Source organism: Chiloscyllium punctatum, chromosome 22 (assembly GCF_047496795.1).
Source record: "Chiloscyllium punctatum isolate Juve2018m chromosome 22, sChiPun1.3, whole genome shotgun sequence".
Classification (NCBI taxonomy): domain Eukaryota; kingdom Metazoa; phylum Chordata; class Chondrichthyes; order Orectolobiformes; family Hemiscylliidae; genus Chiloscyllium; species Chiloscyllium punctatum.
The window spans coordinates 78,359,021-78,372,912 of NC_092760.1; the positions used below are offsets into that span (position 1 = coordinate 78,359,021).

At 43.5% G+C, this 13,892-nt stretch overlaps 1 protein-coding gene across 7 annotated transcripts in view; it reads left to right on the forward strand.

Annotated features, from left to right (window-relative positions):
- Nucleotides 1–304: 304 nt before the first annotated feature.
- The window catches only part of lrp4 (low density lipoprotein receptor-related protein 4), a 414,285-nt gene continuing 400,697 nt past the window's right edge, over nucleotides 305–13,892 (forward strand). For all 7 annotated transcript variants that reach the window (XM_072592685.1, XM_072592682.1, XM_072592684.1 and 4 more), the window contains exon 1: nucleotides 305–637. In XM_072592685.1, coding sequence (XP_072448786.1) covers nucleotides 580–637 — 58 coding nt within the window. In that variant the 5' untranslated portion in view covers nucleotides 305–579. The remainder of the gene's footprint in view (nucleotides 638–13,892) is intronic.

Genomic DNA, 13,892 nt, shown 5'->3' on the forward strand with positions numbered 1-13,892 from the left:
GGACTGACTATCGCAAGTTTAGGGATGGGGAAGCTTCTCACATTCAACAAGCGACTTGAGCTGGGGGGGGGGTGGAATCAAGTTGGTGACTGACTACAGAAATGCACGCGCCTTTCCTATCGCAGTCGCTACCTTCACTGAGATACTTGGAGTGATCGTATAAAGTGTTCAGAGTTGAGGCGAGGGGACATTGACGATACCCTCCTTTTGCCATCAGTTTGTGAACTCTCCTGCGCTCCCTCCCCTCCCCCTGTGGATGGAGTGGTGCACTCCATGCTCCTTTTTTTCCCAGTGTATGGGAGCAATGCTGGCAAAGCCGGAGTGAGCAGGGACGCTGGCGTGATGCTCAGCAACTGCGCCGTCAACTTTCATCTTACACAGAGTAGAAGGGGGACACTTTAACCAGAAACCCCGGCGCTGCTAACCATGATCTGAGCATCCCTCTGTCTGCTGAGGTTTTTATTTTTTTTCCCAAAAAAAAGAACCATTTGTTCCTTTCTTTATAATAGATACATAAAAATAATTTTCAGAAGTTCTGGTTGAATCAATACAAATCTTGAGGAGGGAGGCAACATCAGAATGCAGCGTCTCACGCTGCTGTTTGGCTTCTTGGTTGCTACTGTGCCTCTTACCCAAGGTAAGGTCTTTTTTGTCCTGAACATTTTGTTTTCCTGTCCAGTGTGTTTTGAGGAGAGTGGTTGGAGTGTAAGAGAGGGACAGTTTGCAAACTGGCTGAGCAGCAATGAGTGAGGTCCATGGGGAGAGCCCAGGTCAGGGGTGATACCCTCTCTCACCTTGTCTGTGTGGAATACGGTGTGTTGTTTGGGACCTGGGTAAATGTCACTTAACACTCACTTTGCAACTTTTTCCCACTTCATTCCTGCAGCCCCAGTAGCTGCGGGCGGGTGATAAAGTGAGTCTTGGTGTAACGAATCCACATTGTGTAGTAAAGCAAACTCAGTATAAGTTTGGAAGCGTGTGCTCGGTTTCTTTGTCTTGGAATTTTGGGCATTTTGATTTTTTAAAAAAATAAGGCTGGAAAAACAGGACGGATTTGGGGAGGTGTGTGTGTGTGTGTGTGTGGAGTCCTGAGAGGGGAGGTGTGCAGATTCAGGCAGCCTCCAACAAATTAGCGAGGCAGCAGAGTTCATTTTCCGGGCTGCAGGTTTTCAACACCTTGCATGTTCTAACAGCAGCCGCGTCCAGAGTGGTATGCATTCGGAATGAGAGCACTCGGCTGCAGACGGAAGGCGGAACTCTCTCTCTCTCTGTCCTCTCTAGTCAAAACAGTCTGAATAAAACTGGTCATTTTTAAACAGACTCGCTGTCTACCTAATAAAAAAAGATAAAAGACACTGCAGTCTCTACAAAAGATGATTTTTTTCTGTACATTTGTCGGTGTATTTAAAGAAAGTGTATTGGGGGTGGAATGCCTCGGTGGGATCTAACTCAAAACAGTGAAATGCTGAGGAGACAAAACTTGCTCCACCGAGCCATGTGCCCACTTGTAATATTGCCCCTGCGAGGGTTTTTATGCCCAGAACTGATCCCTGCATTTAAAAACATCCCAGCCCTGGAAGCATGGGGTGTTGGGGGTGGGGGTCGGGGAGGGGAAGGAGGTCAGCCCAAGTTTCAGCTCATTCTTCCCCTCCTCCCCCAACTCAGTTAAAGTCCAAAGTGCTCTGTCTGTCTCTGTGTGTCTGTCTGTCTTTCTGTGTCTGTCTGTGTGAGTGAGAGAAAAACTTCTGCAGCCTGGTCAGATTGTTTGCAGCATTCTTGTATGAATGACAGCTGAACTATCTATCCTCTCTCTTTCTGCCCTCTCCCCAAATCAATTCTCATATATATTTTTGCTTAAAACTGGGTGCGTTCAACATTTGGGGTCGTGTAAGGTGTTATTTTGTTTAAGATCCTGCCTCGTTTCAGTTTTACCTCTTATTGACGATCAGATACAACCCCCACCCACCCCCCCCCCCTCTCTCTCTGTCTCTCCCCAGGCAGCAGACTCTGGGGTAATTCAGCCTCTTCTGCCTTTACAACACGATTAAAATATGCAGGCGCCAGTTCAGTCTTTATCTGTTGTTAGACAAAGGATTACAGCAACACTCCACGCCGCAAGACGAGTGGGGACACTGCTTTTGGAAAGTCATTATCTGGAATGCCATCGCATTTGCAGCTTGAGCGGGGAGCCATGCGGAATAGACTGTGCGCTTTTCTTAATTAAAAACTTCTCAATTTCTTTTGGCTTTGTCTGAGCAGAGCCCACGGTGGCGAGGGGTGGGTGATGTTGGGGGAAATTGGACTCGATCATTTCCGTCCGAGTGCTATAATTACCCAGTCTTCTGGTTGGTAATGATCAAAACACTCTCGGAAACACAGAATGTGCTGCAGCGGAACGCGCTTACAGGGCGCTGAACTGTTCCGTGGAATGTTTTTCACGCTGACGCCTGACATTCACACACACTCTCACTCATACACACATTAGCAGCTTCAACTCCCAGTTGTAGAAATACCAGGTCAGTTTGGACGCCCAGCAAGTTTAAGTGGAGTTATAATAGTTTGTTTCCTTTCTTTTAATTAAAAAAAAATCCGGGGCATATCTGGGTAATGAACTCCTCCCATTCAGATAGTTACGATCATCAGGTCATCCCGAAATTCCTCATTTGTCGTTCGTAAGAGACAGTGCAGGATGTATAACACCAGCGCCAGCAATCTCTAAGAACGGTGGCTATAATGTGTCACTGCTGTGCATTGGAGGTGGAGGGCTCGCTTTGTGTGTGTGACGGGGGTGGGGAGAGAATTTGTGTCCAGAGAGATGGCTGGGTCTGGGGGACAGAGGGTAGTGGCCCTCTCTCTTAAGAGTGTCTGCTACTGGCTGGCCCTGCTCCAGGGGCTGCTACCATCCCTATTCAATCTCGCCCCCTCCCAATTCTTCCATCCCCCGCACCATCAGACAGACCTACCCTCTGCCCTGCGCTGTTTCTATTTTTTTCTCTCTCAGAGCTAAATGGTACCAATATCGTTTAAACGTGAAACCTATCTAACATACTCATTTATATTATACCTCACGCCTCTGTTCTCTCAGTTTCATGCCATTTGTTGAATGTTGTGCCTCAGCACGTTGTTAACCACGCAATCGGAAAGGGATGTTTTAACCGTGCGTTGTGGCTTTAAGAGGACACACGGGGGAGGTGGGGAAGTGTCTGTCTATCTCTGTGTTGGCGGTGGTGCCAGGCTGTTCCTAAAAGCAGCTCCTGTCCGGCGTCAGCCTCTGCCCACGTTGCTCTGTCTTGTTCATGAACTGAGTGTCAATCCCTCTGTCTCTCCCTCCCTCCCTTCTGCCGCCACCGAGTGGACAGCCCGGAGCTGCTGCTGCTGCTGCCTTCCCATCCGAACTGCGGGATCACTCCTGAGACCACCACATGGTCCTAGCGCCCAGAAAACAAAACAAAACCATTGGCAGGACACAAGTTGTGGTTCGAGTCCTAAACAGAAACAAACAAGTGGTCACGTTTCAGAGCCATGTCCATTCCCGCTGTTTCATCCGCGGGGTGTTACGACATTTTGACGGGAGATGTGTTTAAACATAATATCTGGGTGGGTATTCAGATCGTGCACAATTCTGTTTTCGCCCCCCCCCCCCCCCATCTTCCACGAGGTAACAAGTGGTGGACACCCCCTTTGCTCTGGACTCATTCTCTTCATTCTCTGGGAGCTTCTGTTGGGGACCAGTTCATTTATCCTGCCCCAGCCAGCCTCTGAGATCAACAGCACATGAGGAGGTCCTTCAGCCCACTAACGTTATCCTAATCAAGAGATTTGCAAGTGAAAACCGAAAGGATGTGGATGCTGTAAATTAGAAACAAAACCAGAAATTGCCGGAAAAGCTCGGCAGGTCTGGCAGCATCTGTGGAGAGAAATCAGAGTTAACTTTTCAGGTCGCGTGCCCCTTTCTGAGAAATCAAGTGACTCAAAGTTTGCAAGTGACCTTGAGTTTAGGAAACTCAACCATCAGGGATTGATTACCTCTCAGAGGGAAAGGCCAGTAATCAAAACAGTGAAGAAACTCGGCAGGTCTGACAGCATCTGTGGAGAGAGAGAGAAACAGTTAATGCAATTGACTACTTAAGAAAAATGGAAAGAAAAACAGTATTATTTGGAAATTAATGTGCTCGAATTCCATTTGACCTATACAAGATACATAGCTTGTATATGGGAGGGCTCTTGTGCAGCGGTAGTGTTCCATATCTCTGAGCACGGAGGCCCAAGTTTAAGTTCCATCTGCTCCAGAGATATGTCTCTGACCAGGTCGATTAGGACAAAAATCTAGAAGTTGGACCAGTGCATGTCATTTTCAAGTTTACTGCTTTTATTTTAATTGTGAAGCATGGAGATATCAAATATACGACAGAATATGTAATGGGAATCAATTGGATGTTTAGAGGTCTACTCAAAATATTATTCATCACAGATAACTGAATTAATTTGCCAAAAAAGTTTACTTTCCTCCTCACATATTCTGCCTACAAATGAGTTTGAAGGACTGAGTGGGTGGAATTGAGTATCAACATGTCTGATCTCACTCTTCTCAGTCTAGGTGGTAATAGGTACCACTGATTATTAGACTGGGGAAGGTGAGCACAAATCAGTTGAATCTTCATTTAGGGATTGATAGTCAGTGAGCCTTTAAGTGGACAGCAGATTGAATGCGGACAGAATATGGTTTGTCATGCGTTTGCTAATCATCAACAAAACTTGCAAATGAGACAGTCTCCTCATCCATACCTCAGTGAAGCTCTAGTATGATCTGTGCAGTCCATTCCAAGTATTACTGTTTCTTTCCCTCCAGGTAAGTACCTGGCTGACACTATGCTCTCACCATTCTGAAAATTGGCCACAATGTTTAAGGTTGCAAAGAGCCAGTGCTGTCTGTGGGAAAAGATGTGTCACTTCTCTCAGGAGAAGAAACATAATGGAGGAAATGGAAGGGAACAGTGTAAGCGCCATGCTCAAGCAGATTGTGTAGCGCTGTCAGTAAATTTACCGTCAGTGAGTATTTCGCTGACTCAACAACAGCTGCTCCTATGGTTTTCTCATTCCCTCTCTCCCTGTCCTGAATTAGCTTGGGGGCCTAGAATAATGAGGCGGTGTCATCACATCATTTTCAACTAAACTGCATGACTGGATTCTATGATTAGTGTCGGCAATAATTTACAAATTGTTCGACATCCTGCCTGAATCTTAATTACATTACTGAGGATAGCAGGATATTTTCAACATTATCGGTCAACTGGCTGAAATAAGAACTTGAGGAATAGGAGCTTTTAGGCCCTTTTGATCCTGTTCCATTATTCAAGATCGTAGTTGAGCTTTCACTTCAGTCCTAGCCTCCCATACAATCTTCTTATTCCTTAATTCTGTTAGTACCCAAAGTCTGTTGACTTCTGTCATGATCAAACCCAATGTCTGAGGATCCATAAACTCTCTGCGTGTGAGAATTACAAAGATTAGCGACTCTTCAGATGAAGAAACGTCTTTTCCTGTCGACCTTTTGTTCTGAGGCTGAGACTGTTCTCAACTCTCCAACATTTACTCAACAAGGACACTGTGAAGCCCCTTGAGAATGCTGTGTTTCCATTAGATCATCTCTCTTATAAAGTCCAGGGAATAGAGGCATAGTTTACTCAATCTCTTTGCTTGGGACAAACCCGTCATCTTGAGAGCCAGTCAAGTGAGCCTTTTAGTATAACCCTTCCATGGACCAGACGATTAAAACTGCGTGCAGTCCTCCAAATGTGGCTTCACCAAATCCCTTACTATCGTAGTAAGGCTGATCTACTTTTACATTTCAATGAACAAAATAGAACACACCCTCCCTAACTGTTTGCTGTACTTGGATTTTCACTTTCTGTGAATCATGTTCAAGGCCATCTGGCTCCTCTTTTAATATTGTAAAACCAAGGCAAATGCACTTTTGCTATATTTGTGTTCGAAAATATTGCTGGATCGAATGCAGGGCAAAGTTCTGTTGGAGAAAGTGAGGAACTGCAGATGCTGGAGATCAGAGCTGAAAATGTGTTGCTGGAAGTGCGCAGCAGATCAGGCAGCATCCAAGGAGCAGGAGAATCGACATTTCGGGCATGAGCCCGAAAAAGAAGAAGGGCTCATGCCTGAAACATCGATTCTCCTGCTTCTTGGATGCTGCGCTTTTCCAGCAACACATTTTCAGCAAAGTTCTGTTGGAATGGCTTCATGTATATGTGAAAGCTGCGAGAGCTACATACACCTATTATGTTGGAGACATTTGTGAAGAATCGATCATGTCAAGATGTAAGTTCTTAGGTAGCAAACTGGTGTAATTGTATCTTACATTCAAGTGTAGGAAGTACATTGTTACTCAGGATGCCATACTTGACGATCTCCCAGTTTTGATCCATGTGCTGGGAGTCATAGAAGCAACCATTGGGAGGCAAGAGAATCAAAGCTGCTCTTACAGCTTCGCTCAAAAACGCATTCCTGATGAAGAGTTCATGCTCAAAACATCGGTTCTCCTGCTCTTCAGATGCTGCCTGACCAGCCGTGCTTTTCCAGCACCACACTCTTCGACTCAAAAACTGTAGTTGCAGGGTTCTTGGAAATATGCTGACTGTAACTTAATTGGAATGGTGCAGAAAATGAAAAGATCCAGAGTAAGGAAGTTCCTGTTGGTAATTAAGACTTATACGGAGTTTGAACATTGCTGTTTCAGTTTTGCAGTTAGACTCAGAAGAGAGCAAGGTTACAAGATGAAAAATTGTTTGACCTAACGGTTCTCCATGATTCAATAACTTTTTTTTGTTGAGAGAGTTACTCCGTTCCTGAAGGACCTCAATCTGAGGCACAAAATGTCATCACATCTGGGATTGGTGTTGCTTTTGATAAATGAACATATGGCCTGTGACACTCAAATAAATAAAGGTCTATTCTGGAAGTAGAAAGCAAATCCATGTGGAATAGGAACCTATTTTTGCTTTTGTATTTTAATTATAATGTGGGTGAATTGTGGGTGAGGTAATGTGTTACAGAATCATAGAAAACCTACACTGCAAAAAGAGGGCCAATCAAGTCTGCTGCTCCAAACAGCATTTCAACCAGACCCAGCCCTGACCCTATCCCTGTCACCCTGCATTTACTGTGGCTGACCCACCTAGTCTGCACACCCCTGGACAATGTTGCATAGCCCATCCACCTTTTATGTATGATGTCATTAGGGATAAAATACTTCATATATAACATCCTTATACTTTCAACTCATTAAACATTCAAGATGATAAAGCATATGTAATGAAGGCTCTCATTCCAGCCCTGAAAATCCATGTTCCTTTTCATGTACATTTCACCATTGCTGTGAAGGGCAACTACAAGAATAGCTGGAAGCCAGGCAGGATCTGGCTTGTCCTTCTGTGGCTCTTTGAAAACACTGATTCCACACGTGGACATGGCTGTCAGGGAAATATGCAACAGCTCCCTGTTGGTGTTTATGGGGCCAGCTGAGGAGTAGAGGCCAGGATTATCGTGTGAACTCTGGAGGCTTTGGAGGTCACTGCTGTGTTACAGGGGTGCAGTGAGCGATTGCTACAATGTTTTTTGTTACCTAGACACTGCCATCAGATTCAACATTCGGGTACCTGGAAATTCCCCAAGTGCGAGTGGCTTAGAAAACCTTTCTGTCAATCTTAAAAAATTTGGCTTCGTGGGAAACTATGGCTGCAACCAGTAATGCCTGAGATTACCAATCTGAAGATTTTTGTAGCCCTTGTTTTAGCATTATAACCATAGGCGTTCAAGTGTGTTCTTTCAGTGATATCGATGATCTTCAGGGATTTTCATGACTTGTAAAAAGGAGACATTCAAGTTGTTGGAATGGGAAGAGTTAAAAGTACTGAGCTGGGAATCTATCCATTCAAGCAAGAGGATTGTTTTAGAAACTGCCTTGATTAATTATAACCTTTTAATGAAGCAATAGCAGTTTGAGGATTACTTTGGTTGAATACCATGCAACATGAAAGTGATCTATTATGTACATGCTGACTTTCATTAGACACTGCTATTATTATAAGGGAGACCACCCAAAATACTGATAATGTGGCTTCAGGCAATAATATATTTGTTTATTGCCAAAAGCCAGACACTGCTAAAACTTCCTTGAATGAAAAAAAACCTAATTCATCCTTCAATACCTCGAATTTGTTGAAGTTCACGAGAAAGTTACTGATTTTAAGAAGAGGAATTGGTTGTACGGTGAGATAAAGAATCTTTGATCTCTTCAAGAAGCCTATTTAGCAGGTGGTTTTACTTGAGATAAGATTGCTAAACATATATCAGTGAGTTGTTTCGTGGAGGTTCTCATTGTTATTGAGTTATATATTTTGAAATTGGGGCAGGGAAAATGCTATGTCAGTCTGCAACATTTAAGAAGCATTTCCACTGTTGATTAATGTAACTTTTATAGGTGATTTTCAACAAGAGGTAGCCTTGTTGTTTACACGAGTTATGTAACCTTTTACAGGTTTGAATCATTTCAATTTGTAAAAGACAATTAACATGGAATAAAAGGAATGCACATATGATAATTGGAAATGGAGTTTCCTTACAATTGAACTTAAGACTAAAAAGTAAGTGAATACTGAAAAAGCCTCTTTTAAAATTATTTTTACATCTCCTCTGCAGGAGTAGTTTGGCTAGTTATAGAGTCATAGAGATGTACAGCATGGAAACAGACCCTTCGGTCCAACCTGTCCATGCTGACCAGATATCCCAACACAATCTAGTCCCACCCAATCTAGTCCCACCAGCCAGGACCCAGCCCATAACCCTCCAAACCCTTCCTATTCATATCCCCATCCAAATGCCTTTTCAATGTTGCAATTGTATTAGCCTCCACCACTTCCTCTGGCAGCTCATTCCATACACGTATCACCCTCTGTGTGAAAAGGTTGCCCTGTAGGTCTCTTTTATATCTTTCCCCTCTCACCCTAAACCTATGCTCTCTAGTTCTGGACTCCCTGACCCCAGGGAAAAGACTTTGTCTATTTATCCTATTCATGCCCCTCATAATTTTGTAAACCTCTATAAGGTCACCCCTCAGCCTCCGACGCTCCAGGGAAAACAGCCCCAGCCTGTTCAGTCACTCCTTATAGCTCAAATCCTCCAACCCTGGCAACATCCTTGTAAATCTTTCCTGAACCCTTTCAAGTTTCACAACATCTTTCTGATAGGAAGGAGACGAGAATTGCACGCAATATTTTAACAGTGGCCTAACCAATGTCCTGTACGGCTGCAACATGACCTCCCAACTCCTGTACTCAATACTCTGAACAATAAAAGAAAGCATACTAAACGCCTTCTTCACTATCCTATCGACCTGCGACTCCACTTTCAAGGAGCTATGAACCTGCACTCCAAGGTCTCTTTGTTCAGCAACACTCCCTAGGACCTTACCATTAGTGTATAAGTCCTGCTAAGATTGGTTTCCCAAAATGCAGCACCTTGCATTTATCTGAATTAAACTCCATCTGCCACTCCTCAGCCCATTAGCACATCAGGTCAAGATCCTGTTTTAACCTGAGGTATCGCTCTTCGCTGTCCACTACACCTCCAATTTTGGTGTCATCTGCAAACTTACTAACTGTACCTCTTATGCTCGCATCCAAATCATTTATGTATCGATCCTTGTAGCACTCCACTGGTCACGGGCCTCCAGTCTGAAAAACAACCCTGCACCACCACCCTCTGTCTTCTACCTTTCAGCCAGTTCTGTATCCAAATGGCTAGTTCTCCCTGTATTCCATGGGATCTAACCTTACTATTCAGTCTCCCATGGGGAATCTTGTCGAACGCCTTACTGAAGTCCATATAGATCACATCTACCACTCTGCTCTCATCAATCCTCTTTGTTACTACTTCAAAAAACTCAATCAAGTTTGTGAGACATTATTTCCTCTGCAGACTTGCATTTATTTAGCTCCTTTTAGGGCCACTGATCATCTCAGATAACTTTGCAGCCTTCAAAATGTGGTTGATGTACTGTAGAAAATAGAGCAGGTTATTAACGCTTGGTAAACTCTCTCTGTGTGTCTCTGTCTCTCTCCCTGTCTCTCTATATGTCTCTCTCTCTCTCTCTCTCTCTCTCTGTCTCTCTCTCTCCTTTGTTTTTCTAAAGTTGATTTGATAGACAAATGTTAGCCTGGACCCATATTCTTTTCAAAATTGTCATAGTATCTTCTGTGTTTACCTGAGTAGGTAAACAGTGTCTTGTCTTAACATGTCATCTGAGAGGCAGTACCAGCAATAATGCAATGCTTTCTCAGTAGTGCACTGGAATGTGAAGTTTGATTTTTGTGCTCCAGCCCTGAAGTGGGATTTGAACCTAGAACTTAGTTTGTTCCACTAATTTAACTACAGCTGAATGCCAGTTTTTAGAAATGGTATAGAAGGCTCCCTGCCTTTTGATGCAGGAGTTCAAGTCCTACTGCTCCAGTGGTTTGTAATAGCATCCCTGAACAGGCTGATTTTATGCATTCAGTCCATTTATTGGATGGCAATGGGATGTGGTTGCTTCAGTGGACTGCAAGCATTACACATTGCTGTTGTGGAACAGGAAAAGACATGTGTAGCAAACGACTTCCAAAGCTCTGCTATGAAATGAGAATGTACAGTATTTGCGATCTTCCTTTCAGCTGTCTATACCACATGCTGCACTTGCCATTGGAGCCAAGTTACCTCCCTGTCCTAGTCCTGAACTTGCATAATTCTGTGACTTCACTGATGTCATTGAGGTCCACATCCTGATATCTTTACGCCATTGCAGTCAAACCACCAAATACACAAAGTCTTTTTTTGCCGTCTCACAAGATAATGTATCACATAGTTCCCCCTCCCCAGCTTCTGTTTCCTTATTTCAAAACCACTTTCTGATACTATTATTTTTTGTCTTTGCAAGCTATCACTGCATCTCTGACCTCTGTTTCCTCTCAACTGTAGAATGTTCTGTTGTCTTTTGTAGCTGTGTCCACTTTTTCTTCACAACTTCATGCTTAAGTCTCTCCAACCTTTTTTTTATTGCGCTGACTGCAGACTGGTACCCACCCACAAGATCCCTATCAGATCCTAAAACTGCGACCTGCCCCTCTTTGTGGTAAAGTTTCCCCAGTCCTTTTACTCCATCTTTCTATCCACCTTAGAGGCTCTCTGAGCACCTGTCAGGCCAAGTGAGCTGTTTGAGCTGTCGTTTGTGTAATACTATCCTTCTGAGCAAGGTTTTAATCACCTCTTCTTCTTTGGCGTCTCGTCAATTTTTGTCATTACACATCTGTGAAACGGATGTTTTTCACCATTAAACATGCTTTCTGAATGCAAGTTGTAGTGTATGGTATCTCATTGCCAAGGACAGTGCATTGACTTAAATCACAGGAAGACTTGGCACAGTGAATGGCAGTTGCTGCTGTTTGTTTACTGCGTACGTTCGTTAAATCACAAAGTAACAAATTCCACCCCTTATTTCAAGTGCTGACACACACTATATGTGTTTAAGGCTGAACTGAAAAATATTAAGGATGGTTCAGCTTTTTCTTTTCTTCCAAGCACAAGAAGGTTATTTATTTAATAGCCAAAGGCACTATAGAGAAATAAACCATGTCATCTGTAAAGTGGCTGGAGTGAGGTCAACATGAGCCAAGAGCTTATTTTTGTTTGAGAGAAACTTTATCTGGCTTAATCACAAGGACTAGTTTTACATAAGTCACTGTAACTATAACACTGATGATATGTCACTAATTTGATAGACTGTCATATATTGAATTAGACTTTCATGGCTGTCTTAAGCTGTGTATTTTCTTTCAGGATAATTCTTTCATGCCCAGAGGACCTTGAAATGATGTACTGATGGAGTGACCTCAATATCAAGAAGGGGGCTCCTGTGTCACTGTGGGAATGTCCCGAGCTGTGGACTGAGGCCCAGAATCATGTCCTACCTGCCACCGGGGTGTCTCATAATCTGAACAGATTGTTCCTCTAAAAATATAAAGTGAGGCATGTAGCACAAAGATGGATTTACGCCTGTTACATTTTTGAAAGAAGAGGTTTTTAATTTGTTTTGATGAATCCTATAATGTAACTGATAGGAAACCTTAAAACTAAAAAGGCTTCAATTGGCTGGTCAATTCACACTTTCCTAGCTACATCCATTCTGAAGCAGGGTCACTGGACCCGAAACGTTAACTGTGCTTTCCCTCCACAGATGCTGCAAGACCCTGCTGAGTTTCTCCAGCAATTTCTGTTTTGTTTCAATTGACTGGTGTTGGCTGTGGCTCTTTGGTAACACTCTCTAGCTTCTGATTCTAGAAAATTGAGTTTGAGTCCCCTCTTTGGAGCGTTCGATTGGAAAATGTGTGCTGACCTCATGGTTATGGAAATTAAACAGGTGCAGGGACCGAGACCGTTGCACCTTGATCTTTGAAGGTGACTGGACTGTTTCAGGATGCTGTTTCCTTTTTCACAAAAATAAACCCTTTGGGGTCCTTTATTAAAGCAGCAATTCTATGCAAAAGCAAATAGGTTATGCTGAACCTTCTAAAAATACCAGGCTGGGCATCACACTTTAGTAGAGGTCCTCAGGCCTTTCAGATCTTGAAGGTAAGATTTACAAAAATGGTGCCAGTGATGCGGGACATCAGCTGGGTGGAGACTTGACCAAGCTGGAATTGATCAGCTTTTAGAGGAAGGAATGTAGTTTGAAATTTGATATTGGTGACCCAAATCATGAACGGGTCTGATTCAATAAGTTGGAAAAAAAACTTTGTGCAGCAGAGGTGCGATATGGTCAAATTTTATTTTATGCTGTTGTGATCTGGAATGCATTATCTGAAAGGATGGAGGAATCTGTTTCAGTAATAATGTTCACAAGAGCAGTAGATGAATAATTGTCAGTGGTGAGGGGTGATGGAAATGACAGGGTTAAGGCGAAAGAGTAGGGATTGGATAGTTCTACCAACATTCAGCACTGGCACGATCGATCGAATGGCCTCCCCTTGATGAGAACTCGAAACAAACCTTCTCTTGCCGCACTCTGAAAGTCCTCTCTTTTGAATGAGCCCTTAAAGCCAGGTCTTGTCTTCCATCCACCAGCTTCAGTATTCACTCCTTTCACAATGGACGCACAGTGGTCGCGGTGTGTGCCAGCAACAAAATGTACTCCACTAACTGATCAAGACTGTTTTTGAAAACTCCTTCCTAACTTACACCCTTTGCCACCTGGAAAGACAAGGGGAGCATGGGAACACCAAGTTCCCCTCCATGTCACTCACTATTCCTTCATTGCCACTGGGTCAAAATCCCACAACCTTGTTCTTAACAACACCCTATGGAGTGCCAGGGTTCAAGAAGGCAGCTCATCACTGTCTTCTTGAGGGTAATTTGGATGGGCAATAAATAATGTCCCAGCCAGTGACACCCATCTCCCATGATTGAATAAAAAAAAAAATCCCATGTGCCATCTTGAAGGAAGCTGAATGTGTGGTGACTTAGCTGGTATAGGAATTGAACCCATGGCTTCACTCTGTAGTGACAGAATTCTTGGCATAACTCAGTGTTTCACTTCAATGATTTTAGCGATACTTCCTTATTTGTTTAAAAACCTTGCTTGAGGCTAAATGGGTCTGGTGGTTGAGTGGATATCGCTGTAGATGATATTCCCTTCAGCTGAAATGTTCAAGCTTCACAGTGGAAAGTGAAGAAATGTGTAATTCAGCATGATCCGGTAACTCGGGGTGTAACATCAGAAAGTCACCAGGCGAGTTGATGCATTGTTGGAAAAACGCTTCTGGTCCATTAATAGTCTTCAAGGCAGGGAGGTT